Source organism: Suricata suricatta, chromosome 10 (assembly GCF_006229205.1).
Source record: "Suricata suricatta isolate VVHF042 chromosome 10, meerkat_22Aug2017_6uvM2_HiC, whole genome shotgun sequence".
Classification (NCBI taxonomy): Eukaryota; Metazoa; Chordata; class Mammalia; order Carnivora; family Herpestidae; genus Suricata; species Suricata suricatta.
This window is the reverse complement of record NC_043709.1, coordinates 115028511-115047395: the sequence shown is the minus strand read 5'-3', so window position 1 is coordinate 115047395 and position 18885 is coordinate 115028511. Positions and strand designations below refer to the sequence as shown.

The following is an 18885-nucleotide window of genomic DNA, read 5'->3' as shown; positions in this document are numbered from 1 at the left end:
TGAATCTTGAGAACATGACCTGAGCCAAGATCAAGAGTCAGACACTTGACCAGGTGAGCCACCCACACACCCCTATTCTTAATACTATAAACCAAATTGATAGGCTAGGCAACAGATTGATTTTGCTAGGGAGGGAAGTGGTAAATAAGAAGATAGAACTTTAAGAAAAATAGTTCAAATATGCAAAATGGATAGAAATATGAAGGAGATGTTAAGAGACCTGCAGGACAGGTAATAAGATCCTACATATATCAAATTGGAGTTTATTATGCAAATAACCAGGAAGACACAGATGAAACAATAGTCGAAGAGCCAGTGGCTGAAGTTTTCCAGAAACAATGAAAACTACATCTTCCTATCCAGGAATCCCAAGCATACACCATAAAAAGACATTCACACTGAGATGCATCATAGTGCAAATACAGACTACCAGACACAAAAGAGGTTAAAAACAGAAAGACAAGGCAGATTACTTCAAAGGAAGAATAATTAGGTTCTGCCAACTTATGAACGACAATAACATATGTCACTTGAAAATGGAATATCTTTAAAGGGCTTAGAAATACATTTAAGTAGAACTGTCTATTTTAATTAATTATTATAAATTACCTTTTCTATCTAATTACCTCTTGTGAATGAAGGAATGAAGGCATCTTCAGATACATATATTCTACGTCTTTATTACCAAAACGGATACATCCCAAAGGAACTTCAAATGATGGACCTTAGGAGATTCAAGGGTAAAGAACTGAGATGTAAGAGGGAATGGCGAGCAAGGAAAACTGCCAACAGAAAGGCTAATCTAAATATACAGTGACCGTCTATAGGTCTTATGATAGTAAAATAATGTCTAGTCACTGGGATTAGGAAAAGAAAATAGACATGCATCCTGGAGAAAAAAACCAGTATGTAACTTAGATGGTAAATGATTGAAATTGAAGGGTTCTAGGGTCTTTGTCTTCCCAGGAAGGTTAGTAAAAAATTTAGTATATTTAAAATTTGATATGTTAAATATACATGTTACATTTTCTATCATAACCATTGATAGGATATAAATAGTATATATACGGGGCACCTGGGTGGTTCAGTCAGTTAAGCGGCCAACTTCAGCTCAGCTCATGATCTCGCAGTCTGTGGGTTCGAGCCCCATGTCAGGCTCTGTGCTGACAGCTCAGAGCCTGGAGCCTGCTTCAGATTCTGTGTCTCCCTCTCTTTCTCCCCTTCCCCCACTCACTCTCTGTCTCTCTCTCTCTCTCAAAATAAAATAAAGACATAAAAAAATTAAAAAAAAGAAATAGTATATATACCTTCTGAAGTATTAAAGAAGAAAGATAAAATAAGAAAGTATAAAAATTCAATAAAAGAAATCAAGAATGACATTAACTATGACAAAAATAAAAGGTGGAATAAACATTTTAGTAAATATGGTCAATGTAAGTAAACTAAATTTTTCATATAAAAGAAGAGACTGGGTAATACCCAAAACCCAGTCACATGCTGCTTATGTACAACACATCTAAATCATAAAACTAACACAGAAAGGTCAGTATAGTCACATTTGCATCAGATAAAATAGCCTTTCAAACAAAAAGTATTACTCAAATTACTAGAGATAAAGCAATTCAATATACATTGAAATAAATTTCAATTCACCAGGAAGGTAAAACAACTTGTGATAGCATAGCTTCAAATATATCTGTATAAACTGAAATATGCACGATCAGAAACTAAAAATCTGCCATAATAGATTTTAACATACTTCTTTTTGTAACCAATTGAGCAGTCACAAAGTCAGTAGGAGTATACAATATTTGAATATGGTTAATCTAATAAGTGTAGTCTAATGGACTTATAAAGAGCATAATAGCAGCAGAATACAAATGTTTTCAAAAACCTAAGAAATATCTATTAAATGTAATAATATACATTATCTTACTCATTTGTATGACATGCTTCACATTGTTTGAGTAATAAAGAATCATCCTTCTTGATTAAAGATGCCACATATGTTCTATATCATACAAGTTAACATCAAATACATTATTTTAAATTCGTATGAACCTACCCTAGATCTCATGGCAAATGGTAGAGTTAAGACTCAAAAGCAGGTGTCTCTGGGTCCAGAGATTCTCTTCTTCATACTATGTCTATGCCAGGGATCTAGAAGCATCCCTCTATTTTATCAGTATGACCAGAAGATTTTGAAAATAGCCCTGCATGTATTGTTCTTGATACCAACTGTGTTTCCAGGAAAATTGCCTTTACCTTGATGTTCTCGGTATCTCCATGAATATTGGCTTTTCTATTCTGCCACAATTATAACTTAACTTTTTTCAGTGCAGGCTTTTATAATATTCCTATTAAGAAGAAGCATTTTATCCATATATTCTGTAGGACGGTTAGTTTATTAAATAGCTTGAATGCCAAGTGTGACAATGAGGATTTACCAGTCTGTTGATATGGCTTTATTCTAATATGCAAGATAGAAGTAATTGTAATGTATTATTAGTCTCATTTGTACTGTGTTAATTCCTTAATCAATTTAATTTCTTAATCAAAGGCTAATGTCTAGCCTTTGCAACACTGTTAGGCTTCTTCATAAAATGAACTGTAGGCAACACTGTTCAGATAGTCACTTATTCTGCTCGCTCCTACACATTAATGTAATGTGTTGGGGGTTGAGTGGTGGACTCCAAAAAGATATGTCCATGTTTTAACTCTCTGCACCTATGAAAATGACCCTATTTGGGAAAAGAGAGTCTTTTCAGTTGTGATGAAGTAAAAGATCTCAAGATGAGACCATTCTGGATTATCTGGGTGGACACTAAATCTAATGATGTGTCCTTCTAAGAAATAAAAGGAGAAGACACTGACAGATAAGAGGAAGCCATGTGAAGAGAGAGGCAGAAACTGAAGTTATATGGCCACCAGCCAAGGAATGTGTGGAACAACCAGACAGTGGAAGAAGGAAGGTAGTTTTTCCCCTGGAGTCTTTGGAACAAATCTAGTCCTACCAGCACCTTCATCTCAGACTCTGGCCCCCAGAACTGTGAAAAGGAAATTTCTATTATTTTAAGCCACCCAGTGTCTTCTAATTTGTGATAGTCACTGTAGGAAACTAAAAATACTGGCAAACAAATCATTAGACCCATTACTATTATGTTTTATAATTGCACTTTCCACAATTCAGAGGATTCAAATCAGCAGTCACCAAAGCAAACTTGAATGTTTATGGTTTTCTTCTCAAGGTCAAACCATTCACTTTCCCTTTCTTATAGATTTGCAGAGAAATGTATCCCTTGATGGACAAATACCGAGCATGTACAATCGGCAGCTGCTATGAAATCAGAGACAAGGTACGAGGGATGATTACCATGAAGAGTTAGCAAGGACTCGGTGAATTGAAAGAAATTATTTACATAAAATACCTAGGACCCTAACAGACCCAGAGTCGGAACACAAACATGGCAGCAATGACTTTTATTAATGTCTATTGTAAAACGTTATAAATACTATCATCCAGGTAGTTAGTGGTTTTCTCTAGGTGGTTAGTATTTCATTAATTGATGATACTATTTATTTAATCATCCATAATCATCTGGTGCCTTGGGACTAATTTGGAGATAGTCTGCTTACCTATCGATGTGGGACATAACTGTTTTGGAGATGTCTCCACCTGCTTCTTCCAACACTCGGATAATCTGAAATGGTGCACTGGGATTCCTTCCAGGATGAATAATAACAGGACAGCCCAGCTGTGCCTGAGCATGAGCTGTTGCCTGAAGAACCTTCTTCTCGCTCTCTGCCAGAGGCCAAGAGCAACCAATCTCTCCAATGACGCCACACTTGATGCTCGTTCCATCAGCTCCATGGAGAATTTCATTCATGAGGACATCAGTAAGCTAGGGAAGAGTGAGAAAGAAGGTATTTTGTAGACTGTGGCATTGATCAACCCAGAGTCCCCACAGTGTGGGAATGAAATTTAATCATTTAGTCATTCATGCTTTTAAAAGGCATGTTCAGCATCTGTTCAATTAACATCGGTCCATAAGAAAGGCCAAATCTCAAACGCAACAAGTTATTCTAAATCAAGACTCGATAACATCTTACTGTGATTATTTAACAAGAATTCTGTGGTTTTAGAAAGCTATAGGTAAAAAGATGTGACTTCACACAAGTACATTCAGATGAGACAAAAAAATCTATAATTTAACCTGAGGAACATCGAGAACATAAAAAGATTGCCCTTGAACATGTCAACTGTATTAACCAATTCTTTAATTCTCCCTTATGTTTGCATCCCTTGATCCCATACAGCATAGGAAATTCACAGCACATGATATTAATATGTTTTTCATATGTATATTTACTATGAAGAGTGGTTGGAAGAATGTGTGATAGCTGATTTCAGGATAGTCTTCAAATAATATAGACGTATAAAAAGATAAAGGGCTGATTGGAAAATAATGCAGTAAGGTTTTGAAATCCGAAGATTTCAATGATTAACTGATTCTTTGCAAACACTATAGGTGACATTCTTTGCCTATCAAGCAGATAATGGAAGACGCATACAAATGTATACAATGTGCATAAACACATTTAAGTTACTACCACAGAAAGAGAGCACATCTATATGCAAAAAAGACTTCTGGCTAATTCTTTCTTTTTCTCTCTGAAAGATTCACTTCCTTCTGCCCATTCTTGCTCAAGATCATATGATAACAAAAACAGGAATGAATTTTCTTCTACCACCCCTCCTGTTTTGTAAAAGAAGGAAACATATTCGCGAATGCGCCAAGTCTCTGCCTGCCAAGTTTCACCCTGCAGTGCATTTTTATTGCCGGTTATTATAAAATCCAAAAAGAAGATCGAGGTTACATAACTGAAGTTTATAATGGAAAAATGAGATTTACAAACAGACCACAGCACCACCACCGAACACAGATACAATACATACAAATCTCAGTGTTAACACTTGGGGTTTTTCAGTGGCCAGTGGGTTAAGAGCTCCTTCCTTGACACTTTTTTTTTGTCTCATGAAATGAAATGTTCCTAATTTGGGTCCCAACTGGCAGATGTCTTTGCTAGCTAGCAAACTTCTGTAGCGTGCCCAGCTAACTCTGAGTCAGTGACATTCTCCAATGTAGATGACTCGCAGGGATGATCCAATGTCTGAAGTTCTGGCTTTTCTGAATTTACGAGCAAATATTACTGAAGAACCTAGGGCTTCTTACCTGTTCCACGGACAGGGCTCTGGTCTCTGGAGAGTGGGTTGCATCCACATAAAACCCAGCTCCAGAGATGATATGGACGCCGGTCTCTTCCGCAAGCCACTTCAAAGTCTTCACGTCTCGACTGAGGCCAACAGTTGTGTTCTCTACCAAGGCCCCTCCACCGTTGGCTTTAAAAGACAACAGTTCTTCCCGTATGGCTTCGGTCTCCTGATTCAGCTGAAGATTTTCTTTATGGGAATAAGGGTTTTTTTGAATCCAAAATAAATGTTTCATCATAATAGGTTCTTTGGAGGTAGCTTCATAACACGGAGGGGGTGGGTAGTAACAGCAGTCAAAGGTCATGGTCAGATGCTCATGGGTCAGCGTGCGGCCCAGTTTGCTTGGCTCCACAAGGCCCAAAACAGTTTGGACTTTCCCGCTTAGGGAGGACATTTCTGATGATACCGGGAGGTGCTCTGAAAAGAGTGCTTTCTGGAAAAAAAGAAAACCATAATCAGAAAATTTAACACATACATAAATTCTGTCCATAGGGATGGGAGGCTGTGAATGTATACCTGTGTAAGAAAGAGAATCAATGAGACTAGAGATATGGTCCCACTTATCACCCTGCCAAAGCCGGAGTCAGTCTCTAGTAAATTGTGGAAGCTCACTGCAGCCTTAAGTGACATGCATGGTGTTAAATGTCCCCCGGCCACTTCCACTGGGACTCCTTTGCCTGATTTAATCCCATCCTCATCTACTGCAAATATGTCTTGGTGTTCAGCTCACAATTCCCTTTTTCTTAATTTTATCTCATTAGTCACAGCTACGCTCTCTTGGTCAATTCAACAGTAATCTCCATTTTAAAAACCTCCTTGTAATCAATAACTTTTATCAAAACCAGCCTTGTCCCAGAACTTTTTCATTTGTCATTTTTCAAATAAGTTAAATATACGGAGGCTACCAATCATTCCATTACGCATTCACTATCCACACGAATCTACTGTCAAACTCCTGCTGAAGATCCATCATGGGCCAGAAATTGGAGATACAAATGCACATATGACAAAAATCTCTGACCTTGATGATTTCACAGGATTCCCCCCACCTCCAAAAAAAAAAAACCAAAAAAAAAAACAAAAAAACTGGGGGAAAATGCCTAGGTTCAATAATAAAAAAACAAGAATAAAAACCTCTCTGCTCTAGATGTTTTATTGAGTCTGGGGCACATAGAAATACTTCAAAATTCATTACAAACAAAAATCCTTCATTATAATGAAAGCAAATATAATTGATTGAAGCTGAAATTTACCATCTCCAAAAAGAGTAAATACCTCTCCATTTATCCTATTTACTTTCATTTGTAACACATACCAAGGATTCACCAAGCTTCTGTCACTGAAAGCAAAAAGCCACGGTTCCAGAGCTATCATGTGTCCGTATGTTTCCTAAATGAAGGGATTCTCTTGGAAAGAAGAAGGCACGACTGAAAGTGTGAAGACAAACACCTCCGTGGCCAAGAGCGAAACCCCTGCCAGAAAGTGGTCTACACAGAGCGCTAGCCACGCACATTCAGAGGATGGTGACAAATGGACTGGGAACCAGGTAAAAGAAAATGCCTTTGAAGCTCTCAAGCCGTTTCTTTAAAAGACACGCTGAAATCACTTCCCTCCACCCCCCACATCCCAGCCCCTGTATCAGTTTTCTTACCTATGCATTAGAATACCAACGCACATTTCCTAGGCTCTCCTAAGAGTTCCATGAAATGAGGTGCTACAGGTAGAAAAGACCCATAGATGTGGTTGACACACAGTCAAACACGCGGTCGCTTTGCTATGCTACTTCTAGGAACTATAGTGTATTCCCCAGGTTCTTTTTTTCAGAGGATGTGTCTGGTTAGAGAGATCATTTGAGGGAGGAGCCGGTATAGGACTATTTGCAGGGGTGTCACACATTCAAGAGACAAGGTGAAAAAAGACCAGGGTGGGAGAAAAGGGAGCGGCGAGCTCACGGCAGCTTTACCTCAATCCACTGGAGCTGAGGGGGTTGATATATATTGGCCCCTAATGGGCAAATAACCGATTTCGACTGTTTGGCAGAGAACTGCGGGATGTGTGGCTAGCATGGCCATTGGGTTTTGTTCGGCAGCACTCTTCTGCAAGCCAAACTTCTACCCTCTAAATAATTCGCACGGTCACAAAAGCTGGCATCTGTTTAGAGAGTCACTGTGTAGGTGCCGTCGCTTCACAGGGCAGGGAGTTTCATTGATGATGTCTAGGACCACACTGTTCAATGCCGTATCCCCTGTTACTGGATGTAAGGAACACATAGCTAGTTCTTTCTGTTGACAAAATCAGAGTTCCATTAATGATCAGTTTCATTTTCCATATGGCTTAATTTGTTCTTTCCTTTCTTCTGATGGATGGGGGCCAGAAACTTTGATAAACAGATAAAACACTATCACTGTCATCAGGTGTCAACTATACTTCAATTTCTTTTTAAAAAAAATGGGCTGGGGGGACCACATCACTTTTACTAGAAAAGTACCACACTGCATGGTTAACTGATACAGATTGGAAAGAGCAATGTTAGTAAGTTTCAAGCTCACAGCCTGTGCATCTGTGAAAAACCATCACTTAAGAAATGTCATCTCTCGTGGGAAATTCCTGAGGCAGAACTAGTCGGTGCTTCCTATCATCACAAACAATCTAACCCATACTTAAAGGATAAGAAATGATGAAAGAACTAACTGGAGTGGCCACCGCTCTAAGCTGGAATGTGCCCTTTAGTGGGATAAAACATGTATGTGGCAGTCATGGATCCCGTAGGGCTAGAAAGCCCTCTCCTACCCACGGTCAGCCTGAAAGTGGTTCTCTTCTCAAGGTACAGACAAGGGGCTACCACTGGCCTTCCTCCATGGAGAGAAAAGTTCACAGATTAAGGAGGAAGGTTCTGGGTAATGGGAGCTGCTAGTGCCCAGCTGTATAGACCGAAGCGACCCCCACCCGGCCCCCACCAGAAAAAGCAAGCTTCAGGCATTTTGCAGGGCAGCTCCGGCATTGCACACACCTGCAACAGAAGGTGGTGGGAAAAGAGACAGAGGAGCTATAAACACATTTGCCAAACGCTTTGTTGTAACTTCAGAAGCGAAATCTGAACAGTCGGAGACACTGACGCTACTCCTCTGCAAATCGTGTCGCCGCCGGGTCAGAGGAAACGATCCTTCTAATTCCAACAGGTACAGAATCAGAAAAGAACACAAACTTTAAAGGGGATAAAAAAAAAAAATAAAAGACAAGAGCAGGGGATCAGTGCTATAGTATCGAGCTGGAAACCAGAGACAAGTGGCAGGATGTGTCATTTTTGAAAATATATACATAAATTAACTTTTATAAAATAGTAGAGCAAATGTGCCAGACTGTTGGAGATTTGGTGGTGGGTGGGTCGTTTGGGGGCGATTTTGGTGTTTTGTCTCCCCAAGATTTTGCTACAGCTATTTCACCCTGATCATTATACTTCATTTCGATTTTTCTGTCTCCCCGAGTTGGATGTTCATTTCAGTTACATTACACATGGCAGAGGATAGGATTTCCTGAAAATTTCACATATGAAGGAGCGACCTCTAGATCTCACAGACTCATGGCCGTTCCTGCCCTGCCGTCACTGGTCCTAGACCCGGCTGAGGTCTCCGGCCTTGTAGTTCTAGATGCAGTGGTCAAACTGGCAGGGTGATGCTTGCTGGACTGATTCTCAGCTCACTTCCCCATCAACTGTGCAACTTCTAATTTCTATAATAAATCTTTGTTCCATTTCCCTTATAGTTTTTTCTTTCCACGATCAAACCCTACCTGATAAAAAGTAAAATGGGAAGGAATTTCCAAGCTTTATGCAGGAGAAGGTATGAACTGAATACAGGTAGCCCCGTGGAGAATGGACGCAGAGGAGTCAGTGCACCTGCAGAGACCCACAGGGCGTTGCTAGAACCTGGAAAAAAAATCAGGTGGCAGCTGTCTGGGAGAACACCAGTGGAGATGGTGGGAACGCAGAAGCAGTAGGAGGTGCTGGAAATTTCTAACTGGGCTTGCTGGTGCTGTAAGAGTATCCTCCAAATTATGAGCTCCTAAGAAAAAAGTGCGTCTGGTGCAAATATGCAGGCACTCTGGTTTTCTTTTATGGTTCGTATCGCACAGAGCTGCAGTACTCCATAAACATTGCACTTAGAGCTGACATTTGATTTGTGGCCAAAATAGTTTTTTAAACCACATAGTATTTTTTAATGCTCGTTTGAATACTTCCACCATGGGCAGGTTCAAGTCTGTGACATGTCTTCTTGCAAACAGCATCGGTCTTGGCTGACCAACGGGGACACAGGATTTCCTCCCCACGCGTAGGACATGTCCAGGTGCTCACATGTATATGGTTGTGTGGCCCTACTGCATGGAGACTGGTAACTTTTCATATTAAGCATTGTCAAAAAAATCAATAACCATACCTGCACAAAGAGAAAGAAATCCAACCACTTGAGTACACAGAGCAGTAATGCGGCCCAGCGAGTTCTGCAAACCGTGACATAAATAAAACGGAACCACTTGCAGATACAAATGAGCAGCCTGAATCTTGTATTCAGAAGAAAATGGTGGGTTTCCCAAGCTTTTTCCCCCCTTCCTCCCCCCCATTTAAGGAAGTTGGGGAGATGATCTGAGGATATCTCCAAATCCCAAATATGAAGGCGGTGATGGAGATGTACCTAAGAGGTGATGCTCCTGGAAAAAGCCATTCACAGATGAGTGTGCCTGGGAGAGTTTCCTTCCCCTGGATCGACACAGGCCTTCCTGGGCCTGAGCAACGCTTCATCTAAATGACAGGTCCATTCAGGGACACCTGGGTGGCTCAGCTGATCAAGTGTCTCACTCTTGGTTTCGGCTCCAGTCATGATCTCACGGTTCATGAGATTGAGCCGCTTGTCCGGATCTGTACTGAGAGCACAGAGTCTGCTTGGGACTCTCTATCTCCCTCTCACTCTGCCCCTCGCTGCCCCACTGTCTCTCAAAAACAAATACATGAAACATTAAAAAAAATGATAGATCAGTCTACTATTAAAGTCAGAAATCACTTTCAGCTGCTTAGCTGATGGACGGGATGGGGCTTGTGGCTTAACTGACTCTCTTTTTAAAAGTTTTATTCAAAATAAATTTTAATGTTTATTTACTTTTGAGAGAGAGAGAGACAGTGAGAGCAGGGAGGGTCAGAGAGAGAGGGAGACACAGAATCTGAAGCAGGTTCCAGGCTCTGAGCTGTCAGCACAGAGCCTGATGCGGGGCTCGAACCCATGAACTGTGAGATCATGACCTGAGCTGAAGTCGGACACTTAATGGACTGAGCTACTCAGGCGCCCCTAAAATTTTTATTTTTAATTGAAGTATAGATGACATATGATATTACATTTGTTTTAGGGGTACAATCTAGTGATTCAACAATTATATACATTATAAAATGCTTATCATAAGTGCAGTTAACATCTGTCACCGTACAGTTATTACAATATCACTATGTCCCTTATGCTGTATTTTTCATCCCCATGACTTAAAACTAGAAGTTTGTGCCTCTTATTCCTCATCATCCATTTTGCTTAGGCCCCCCCCCCACCTCACGTCTGGCAACCACCAGTTTGTTCTCCGTATCTATGAGTCTGTTTCTGGTTTTGTTGGTTTGTTTCTTTAGATTCCACATAGAAGTGAGATAATATGGTATTTGTCTTTGTCCAATTTAGTTACTTAGCATAAGGCCTTCTGGGTCCATCTATTTGCAAATGAAAATGTCTTTCTTTTTCGGGGCTGAGTAATATTCCCCCATCTTCTTAACCCTTGCATCTATCGATGGACACTCACTTAGCTTCTCCAACTTGACTGTTGTAAATAATGCTGCAGTAAACATAGGGGTGCCCATTTCTTTTTGAAGTAGTGTTTTTGTTTTCTTTGGCAAACACCCAGAAGTGTGACTGCTGGATCATATGGTGTATCTATTTTCCATTGTCTGAGGAACCTCCACAACTTTTCCATTGTAGCTGTGTCAACTTACGTTCCCACCAGAGTGAACAAGGGTTCCCTTTGTCCCACATCCTCACCAACACTTGTTATTTCTTGTCATTGTCATACTAGCCATTGTCACTGGTATAGGGGACCTCATTATAGTTTCAGTTTGCCTTTTCTTGATGATTAGTGACTCTGAGCATCTCTTCATGTGTCTCTTGGCCACCTGTATGTCTTCTTTGGAAACATTTCTATTCAGGTCCTCTGCCTATTTTTTTTCAAAGTTTATTTATTTATTTGGGAGAGAGAAATAGAGAGAGCATGAGCAGGAAAGGGGTAGAGAGAGAGAATCCCAAGCAGGCTCTGCACTGTCAGCACAGAGCCAGAGGAGGGACTCGATCTCATGAACTGTGAGATCATGACCTGAGCTGAAATCAAGAGTCAGATGCTCAACCAATGGACCCACTCAGGCGTCCCTTCTCTGCCCATTTTTTAATGGACTCTTTAATCAAACAAGTGCCAACTGATCAGCTCCTCAAGTCACAACCACTGTGACTTTGGTAAATACTACTGCTATTACTATTGGCTTCTTCAATTTGTCTGTTTAGTCAACACATTGAAAACATTTTCTCCTTGATAGAAAAAAAGGACTGGAGAGGAAGTAGAAGGAGGAAGGGGGAAAGGCAGAAAATCCCTGTGTTCAGGTCAAAATGCAACATTACTCACTACTTGTCACCGTAACATCAGAGCCAGGATAAGTGCGATATTTTCAGAACGGTGTCTGCAGAACTGACCTTTATGTTTTTCTTCATTTGAAAAAAATGAGATTTAGTTCATCTCAACCCCTCGTTCTCAGAGAAAGGCTCTATACTCACTTCTGTGAGAATGTTTGATGTAAATTCCTTGACTTACTACTAGCATAAACCTAGGAGTAAACCATGTAAAGTTACTGTTTACAATGATAATTTTTTTTCTTCATAAAGAACTCAACACTGAAGTCAGTTCTCAGCTTTTCATAGAGCAAATTTCCCCTTCCACGGGTTTGTGGCTCTAGGTGATCTTGCAGAAAGAACAAGATTTTCAGCAAATTGCATAGCTGGTCCTTAACTGCATTTAGTCAATTAAAGAGCATAATTTGCATTACTTCTAATTCCAGGACAATCACAATTTCATGTTTTATTTCTTAAAGTTTTTATGTTTATTTACTTTTGAGAGAGAGACTAAAAGGACAAGCAGGGGAGGGGCAGAGAGGGAGGGAGACATAGAATCTGAAGCAGGGTTCAGGCTCCGAGCTGTCAGCACAGAGCCCCATGTGGGGCTCAAACTCAAGAACTATGAGATCCTGACCTGAGCCGAAGTTGGACACTTAACTGACTGGGTCACCCAGGCATCTCACTAGTTAATGTTTTAAACATATAAAGTATCTGTGTTCCTCATATAATCTCATTTGGAAGGTTATTCTTCAGTGACTTGATTTAGTTGGAAAAACCGTAGGTTCAGAGTCAAGACCTCTTGACTCTTCCACTAAATAGTTGTGTGACTTGGGACAAATAACTTAACCTCTCTGAGCCCATTTTCCTGTCCCATCTATGACATGAATGGGTTGGATCAGATGACTTCCAGATGACATTCATGCTTCTGTAATATCCTTTAGCTTGAAATGGATATTAGTGACTTTCTATAGATCATTCAATGAAGAATATTCATCTGTCAATGAAGGTGATTTTTAGGAATGGTTTTTAAAATGTATATTTATATACATGTGCATATGTGTATGTGTATATATACATATATATGTAATGAGAATGAATTTCATTCCTTATCAATTTCATTCATTCCCCATCAGTAAGGCTGTACTTATTAAGAATGATTTTTAAAATATACAGTTTATAAACATGTGCATGTGTGTGTGTTTATACACATATATGCATGCAATGACAGAATGGGTGAATTTCATTCATGACCTATTAATTTCATTCATTAACTATCAGTGAAGGCTGTACCTATTAGGAGTTTTTTTTTAATGTTTTTTAATTTTTGAGAGAGAGAGAGAGGGCATGAGTGGGTTGATGGGCAGAGAGAGGGGGGACACAGAATCTGAAGCAGGCTCCAGATTCTGAGCTGTCCACACAGAGACTGATGTGGGGCTTGAACTCACAGACTGTAAGATCATGACCTGAGCCGAAGTCGGATGCTTAACCGACTGAGCCACCCAGGTGCCCCAAGAGTTTTTTTTAATGTATAGTTTATATATGTGTGAATCTATGCACACCTGTACAGGGAGAGAGAAAGAATCGGTTTCAGTTTGAGATTCTTCTAAATTTAAAAGAACTCTAGGAGGGATAGCTCGTTTGAAAGAATCCTGAACTTGGAGTTCTGGCTCCAATGTTTCCAATCTGTGTAACTGTGGGAAATTGAACAGCGTACCAGGAGTGAGTTTCCTCCCTTGAAAACTGGAATAATATCTGCCTGATCTACATTGCAAGATTTGAAATGAAAAGCAAAAAAGGTAATACCTAAAAGCGCTACCTAATTTACAAGGCACATACAAATGCTCAAAATTCTTATTAGACACCAAACTTTGAGTTATTTTCCAAACATTTGCTGAGTATCCTTAGGCAAATCAACCCAAACTTGTTCTTTCAAAAAACTAACAATAAGGGTCTAAAGTTTACAAATGAAACAGGCTGTAATCTGCTTATTAATTCCTTCACGTGAGGCCTGTGATTCTTAAAAGGCAGGCCTGACTGTTGTGATTGACACCACAGCTCATTAGGCTTTTGGAAATGACCCACCAAGGCGATTACAGCTACAGGAGGTCCTCATTATCCGTGGGTAACTAGTACTAGAAATGCCTTTTTAAGTGAATACGCTTAATACAGTGTGTTAGCTGGTGTCCACAGATGACCCATGGCTTCCTATATTCACACCTGTGTGCAGGCCCCTCCCACGCGGATCTTAGCTGGCCGGTGACTCACTTTAACCAATAGCGTGTGGCGGAAGTGATGCAGGACATTTGGGACTCAAATCTTTGGAAGAAGAAGCTTCTGGCTTCGTGCTTTGGGGAGACCTGCCCTGCAATGTAAGAAGTCTAGATACCACTAATGTGGAGAAGGAGAGGCCCTCAGACTGCATGGGGAGTGAGAGAGCCAGGCACCCCAAAATCCTGGCTGTCCCTGAGAAGGCACCCGATGAATGAGTGTGTCATCTCGAACATTCTAACCCAGCCTAGATCCCACATGAGTGCAAGCCCAGCTATGGCCAATCGAGTAGAATATAGCTGACCCGCAGAATTATGGGAGATAAAAAATGGTTGTTGAAACCTGTTTTGAGTTGTTACACAAGGGTAGATAAGCAGAATATACAGAGACCAACACTGAATAATAAGTTCTATTAAAAGATTTGATTAAAATTTCCAATGAGAAAATAAACTAAATATGATAAAAAAAAATAAGTCATGATTATAAACATGTCCTACTTCTAGAACTAGGAAGTAATGGAATGTTGGATTTGGGGGGTGACAAAATTATGTAAAATGACATCATTACTTGGCTTTTTGCACCGTAGTGATGAAAAAGGCGATTATGCAGAAGTATCTCTGAAAGCTTTATTTTTTACGAAGGTCCTCTATTTTTTTAAGTTTATTTGTTTATTTTGGGAGAGAGAGAGTGCACAAAAGCTGGGAAGGGGCAGAGAGAGAGAATCCCAAGCAGGCTTCGAAGCGCTAGCACAGAGCCTGGCATGGGGATCAAACCCATGAACCGCAAGATCATCTCCTAAGCCGGAGCCAGATGCTGACCCCACTGAGCCACTCAGGTGCCCCTACCAAGGTCTTTTATTACACAGTTGTGATGCGCCTTACTCTTTTGTGAAACACTTTCCTGATGTACTACCCATGCCTATTTCTCCTCTTGGGTCATGAAGTCTGACCCTGTCACATCCACATTGGGCTTTGTACGTAGTGTAGCTCTCCCCCAATATCACTGTCATCAATTGCCCCACAACTGCATCTTTTTTGTGTGCCTCTGTATGGGTGTGTCCCTTGTCTTTACATAGTATCTAGCATTTGGTTTGCATCTGTGAACCGGAACTGAACAGAGTAGACAGAAAGAAAGTAATTAGCACATGCCTTATGTAAGAATGAGGGAAAGAGTCAGAAGTTTCATTCTAAAATGAATAATGTAGGGGCGCTTGGGTGACTCAGTTGGTTAAGTGTCCAACTCTTGATCTTAGCTCAGGTTTTGATCTCAGGATCATGGGCTCAAGGCCCACATTGGGCTCTACACAGAGTGGGAAGCTTACGTAAAAAGCAAACAAACAAACGAATAAAACAAATTTGCTATAGCTCTAAAATTCTAATACGACTTAAAAATTTTTTTGGTTGTAGTTTCCAAGTGGAAGAGGCATGTCAAATGTAGAGTTATACCCCAAACCCCACTGGATTAGAACACCCTAAAAATAATTACATCTTCTTTTATATACAAATAAATGTGACAATCTAGTTTAAAAGATGCATTTTTAGTGAACTAGAGAAAGCAGTGGCTACATACATAAAAATCTCATGCCTACAGACTAAAATGAAAGCATGATGTATTTTTAAAAACAAATTTCCAGAGGATTTGACATAATGGAAAACTGCCTGAATTTCAAAGAGCTGTCCAAATGTCCCAATCTCTACTAACAAGGATATTTATTTGGAATCACCGCAGCTAGATAAGCCCCAAAACACGGTGGGGAAGAGGGATGCGTGATTTTCATTTTGGGGGAATGGCGCTAAGTGATAAAAACATTTAAAATGGATGCCACATTTAAGGAACTTAACTTGCCACACTGGAAACATGAAATAACCATTTGAAATTTTTCATGAATAGAAATCTAGCTTCACACCTCAGGACAAAAGCTTTCCCCTTTAAATGGCAAGCTAGTCCTACAAGTGTACAGAAATCACATTGTGGGCTTAGGACAGAAAGCACCACTGGGAAGGCAGTAAAAACAAATCTGACCCACCAGTTGATGGTGCGGTTTGTGAAAGACAAGACTGATCATAGCGGTGGTGATCCGCTGGCCCTCCCCCACACAACTCTGGCCCAAGTGCAAATCTGCTCAACTTCTCTGGAAATCAGTTTAGCAGTCTGTATCTCGAGCCTCAGAATGTTACTTTGCTGCTGGGGAATCTGTCTTCAGGAAATATTTAGAGACACGTAAAAAATATTTACGCACAAAGATGTCGTTATGGCATTATTTAGGATAGCGACCAAAATATCTCACAGTATGGGAATGTTTACACGTATGATGGAACATTATGCAAACGTTCAAGTTATACTTTCAAAGACTATTTAATGACAAGGGAAAAAGCTCTTATTATAACTTGTGAAAAAGCAAAATACAAAACTGTATTTTAAGTGCTATAAATTTACAGAGAGTAGATGTATCTACATACATGTAGAGCTTAATTAGGAACGCTAAAATGTTATGTGTATGTTTGGGTGGTAGAAAGAGCAAAGATAGATCACTTTTTTCTTCGTTACAATGTAATGTATTTCCCAGCACAAGTTTCTGCGTTTTTTTGTATTTATCTATTTCATTTATAACTGGTAAAAGGGAGTAAATTGGGAAGAGATCAGTGCTACCAGTATAAACTTATCCAGTGTTTATACCAGTGCCGCACATAAAATAACAGAATATATATTTTGAATCCTCCCACTGAAACACACAGACAGGCAAAGATTCATGAACTCAAAAGCTATTTCAAATTCTTCATTATCACACAGTTGCTAATTGCCAGTCATGCCTGAGACTTGATATGTTTGTGTGCAAATATTTCTGATCAAATTACATGTCTTTGCAGTGACTATGGTTCACTGTGATTAAATTCAAGCTGTTCTACCAAGTCCTTAATGGATTGATCTTGGCTCTAGAGGAAATCCTGGAGCCCACTGAGAATTTTAGAAAAGGTTCAGCACTCTAAGGAATTATCATAGTCAAGTCACAGAGGAACCAAGATCCCAGGATCAAACACTCCCCTGTGAGAGGCTAGGAGTGCAGAGGGGGAGGGGCAGGCAGAGACTGGGCCCCTCAGTCAAAGTGTCCAACGTCAGCTCAGCTCCTGATCTTGCAGTTCGTGGATTCGAGTCCTGTGTTAGGCTCCGTGCTGACAGCTCGGAGCCCAGAGCCTGCTTTGGATTCTGTGCCCGCTTTTCTCTGCCCCTCCTCCATTCGCATGTGTGCTCTCGCATTCTCTCTCTCTCTCAAAAATAAAGAAGCATATAAAAAACTTTTTAAATAAAATAAAAGGAGTGCAGATGGATGATTGTCAGGAGACATTTTATAGGAAAATGTCAGAAATTATGAAATGTAGGTCATCATTTATAAGGGAAAAAAGAAGGACTAAATGAAATAACGTTTAAGTAAAGATAAACCCCCGCAAAGACAAAACCATAAAAAGGATCTTTTTAAAAGAGGGTTAACCACCTTTGGCAGAAAAACAATAAGAAAAGATGAAGTGGCAGTTACAGATTCGATAAATATTTACTGGCCTGGAGTTAAGTGAAAGGCCCTGTGCGGGGTAGGCAGGGCCTTTGAGAGTTACAAAGATCAAGAAGAGAGAACCCCCACCCTCACTCACCAGGAGGCTGAGAACCAACAGAGGTCCCTTTCATTACTGTGCTAAGCTGTCATTTATTGAGCTTCTTACTATGCCACACAAAGTACCTTATAACTCTCATCTCAAGTTACTGAAATGCTGCCTGGTTGATATTATAAGAGGAAACAGGACAAGGAAATGACAGAAACTTAGAGTCTGGAAAGTTGCGATCTGAACCAGAGTCTGCTTAGAGGACACAAATATGGATCACGAGCAGCCCTTTCCAGAGAGTTCCATTAGAATGAACTAGATGAGGTTAGCCTACAGTTACAACAATAGCAACCTTATTAGCTGATTACTACCTGCCAAGCACATTTAGTCCTCAGACAGAATTTAGAGATGGGCATTGTCTACATTCTCTCCGACACTACGTTTACTGAACCACCTAGGTGAAAAATAAATAAATAACCCAAGTGTCTTCCCAGACCCCCAAATCTGTACCTGGAGCCTAGTGGTGCCCCCTGGCACCCACTCTGCTCCAGCCGCATTCGGCTGCCCACCGTTCTCTGGGCTCAGCGTGTTCACACTTGTCTCAAGTTCCTTGAATGAGTCTCTGCCTCTTGCTGAGCTTACACAAACCCAGCCCACTCTGCCCTTTTCCTATACTGGCCCCCTTCTGAGAGGCATCGAGCATCAGGCTTTGGGCAGCATTAGAAGCTTTTTCGGATGTTCTTCCTTGTGGCTGGCTCAAGCAGTCTGGGAGACATGCTGATTCTAGGTTCTCTCCTAGCCCTTGGACCTTTATCTTGAAACTCACTTCTTTCGTTAATGGTTAATGTCTCTCCTTCCAGACTCTGACCTCCTGAGAGCACAGTCCATGGCTTGGTGAGTCCTGAGCCACCCACAGTGCCTGGCACCAAGTCAGTACTTGATTAACATTCGTATGCTTGCTTGTTTTGAGCCAGCCTTCTTCCACAAAGCTTTGGAGGTAACTTGCACAAACAGAAGACACATAAAGTGAAGAAAAAAATATTAAGCCAGGAGCGTGGAAATTATACAT

General features: G+C 40.4%; 1 protein-coding gene across 3 annotated transcripts in view; it reads right to left on the bottom strand.

Moving 5' to 3' along the window:
* PTER (phosphotriesterase related) overlaps positions 1-18885 on the bottom strand; it is a 72763-nt gene that overhangs the window by 32723 nt on the left and 21155 nt on the right. For all 3 annotated transcript variants that reach the window (XM_029955170.1, XM_029955168.1, XM_029955169.1), the window contains exons 2-3: positions 5235-5705; positions 3637-3902 (exon numbers count right to left, since the gene is read on the bottom strand). In XM_029955170.1, coding sequence (XP_029811030.1) covers positions 3637-3902; positions 5235-5666 — 698 coding nt within the window. In that variant the 5' untranslated portion in view covers positions 5667-5705. The remainder of the gene's footprint in view (positions 1-3636; positions 3903-5234; positions 5706-18885) is intronic.